The sequence below is a fragment of the Aplysia californica genome, unplaced genomic scaffold (assembly GCF_000002075.1).
Source record: "Aplysia californica isolate F4 #8 unplaced genomic scaffold, AplCal3.0 scaffold00107, whole genome shotgun sequence".
In the NCBI taxonomy this organism is placed as follows: Eukaryota; Metazoa; Mollusca; class Gastropoda; order Aplysiida; family Aplysiidae; genus Aplysia; species Aplysia californica.
Genome location: NW_004797377.1, coordinates 802,166 through 804,665, shown reverse-complemented (window position 1 = coordinate 804,665; position 2,500 = coordinate 802,166). Strand labels below are relative to the sequence as shown.

General features: G+C 39.6%; 1 protein-coding gene across 1 annotated transcript in view; it reads right to left on the bottom strand.

Moving 5' to 3' along the window:
* LOC101850709 (calcitonin gene-related peptide type 1 receptor) overlaps positions 1–2,500 on the bottom strand; it is a 19,604-nt gene that overhangs the window by 5,444 nt on the left and 11,660 nt on the right. Inside the window, exons 3-5 of the mRNA XM_005095589.3 lie at positions 2,023–2,108; positions 617–752; positions 155–196 (exon numbers count right to left, since the gene is read on the bottom strand). Coding sequence (XP_005095646.1) covers positions 155–196; positions 617–752; positions 2,023–2,108 — 264 coding nt within the window. The remainder of the gene's footprint in view (positions 1–154; positions 197–616; positions 753–2,022; positions 2,109–2,500) is intronic.

The window sequence follows — 2,500 nt, the reverse complement described above, 5'->3', positions numbered from 1 at the left end:
TGTTTCCAAGTGCTGGCTAAGAACGATATTTTAAAAGATTCCAATGTGTGTGTACGTGGTCCATTTGCTGGTCAGTTTTAGTTCCTGATAGTATGTGTGCCTCACGATGACGGTACAAATTCCAGCTTAAAGACCGGATCAATTTGCCACTTACCTCACCATTGAAGAAGCAAAAGATCAGAGCCACAGCTGCACCCTGAGGGGAAAACAAGTTAAGATTGTTTTAAAACTGTTTAAATGTCTGAAAATGTGATCAGCAGACAAACAAAATACATTTGTTGAATCATAATTCATAATTGTCACACTGCACGAGTGGAAAGCCTGTTTGATATAGCCATGGGCAATCTCTTGAAAGCTAAAGAGTTTTGAAAGAGTAAGTGGATAGTAAGAGTAAGTAAATTAGTGTGTCTACGTGAGCGACCGAGTAGACAAGCGAGACAAAGAGGAATCAAACAAGTGGGTGAGCCAGTGAGTGCTGGTTGAGTGAACAGTTATGAACATTAGAATAAGAAAGTGAACGAATGAGTGAACAAATTATAAATAAGAGAATGAATAAACTATGTTATAAATATCACGATTTACTAGAATGGTTCGTCAGTACTCGTAAAACTCAGACCTGATAAGAAACGAGAATGGCGGACAGCATTTCCCAGGCCATGACTGCTTCCTTATCCATGGGTGGTTTGATCAGGGTCAGCATGTTCTGTAGGCCTAGCAAAGGGATCAGGATCAGAACTGCCTTTACAGCACGCCTGCAAATAAAGAATGGCTATTGTTTTAGATTGCTTTGAGACGTTGTTGTGGAAGTTTAACCGGAGATGACTACTTCTTTTTGTCTCCGGTTTAACTCCCTGTTAGTCATAATGTAGACCATTTCGTAGATTACGTTCTTTCTCTTCTTTCTCCTGCCCCAGAAAATCGGACAGGAAAGTACTATTCTTACAAGGATTGCTTGATAATTCAGACAATACTCGAATTTGAAGCTCGAGATAAAGTTTATATTCTGCAGTGCATCACTGATTGGTTTGCTTTAAGTAACGGCCACACTTGTCCAACGAGTGGAGTCTGCAAAATCAGGTTGGAGATGGAAATTAAACTGATGGATGCACGCAGGCTCAGCAAGCGTAAAACATGATCTCTGCGATAATAACATCTGTTCTTCGCCCCACAGTACCATTGTTCTTTTGAAAAAGAAACACCCAATCTCAATCGTTTCAGCCCTCGAAAGTTAGCTGCCCTGAGCCACGTCCCTTAAAAATCGTGGTCATATCAAATTTACGAAGAAACACAATTGCATGTTGTTCTATGGAATTCGAATCAGATGCGATCAAGCCAGCATTTAATACAACTCTAAGAACAACTGACCAGAATGACAATCACAGTTGTATACGCTACTTTTCGGAGCTAAATTTAGATTTTAAAAAATGTAAAAGCAAACACCAGAAGAGACGTTGTTTTCTGATCCCAGTTCATTTCAGGCTCTCTTTCAGACTCATGCCATGCAAACATCTGAGTGAAACTAATGAAAGGAGTGACCCGTGAAGAGTGAAGACCAATGTGGTGAAATCAGTTAAATTCAAACCCTTCAGCTTTCATCGTCCCACCAAGGTAGGACCGAGCACAGTAGGTGAGTGTCCATGAGAATTGCTTAAGATTAAGGACAATACGTGTTTAAAAATAGCCCCTCTGGGGTCAAGGAAGATTAGCCTGGTACTCATTAAGCTACCATCTTGTTGGATTGGGAGAGGTAGACCCAAGACAGACTTCTTGGGAAATATCAAAGAATGGAGTAGAAAAAATACTCCATGTTCACTTTTTTAATTTGTCCACAGAAAACGAAAAATAGAGGAGTAAAAAACACACTTAACAAAGTATCCAAATGAGGTAAATATAAAAGAATTACCAACAAAGATAAAAACAGCACAGGTCCCCAATATTTCCAAGAACAGTCAATAATTATAATTGAGTAAAGCCAAGCCGATAGACCGTAAAATGTAGTGTTAATGTTAGCACGACACCTACCTGTTCTGGTTGTGTTCAGCGCTGTTGAACGCCCTGATCTTAGACAGAAGGATACGCAGAATGTTGAGCAGCAAAATGAAATTAATCTGAAAAGGTTAGGGAAGAGTTTGTTTATTGGGTTTGTTTTGGGGTTGTTTTTTTTTTTTGTTGTTGTTTTGTTTTTGTTTTGGGGGGAGGGGGGCAGGGTAAGGGGTAGGGGGTGTACACTAACTAAAATATTGCTAGATCTAGTTTTCAACTTATCATCTGCAGGTTCGTGAGTTACATAATTGTTTTACTTTATGCCGAAATATTTTTATGCCCCCTCTCCCTCTCCTCCTTTCTCAATACATCAACTGAGCGAGCCTGTCTACTTACCTGCTAAAAGATGTTTTTAAAAACTTTCTAGAAATTGAGATGAGCAAATCTGCCTTGATGGCGTTGACAAAAGTGGGGGTATAGACAGTTACTCCAAGGTATAGACAGTAGATTGTGCGGT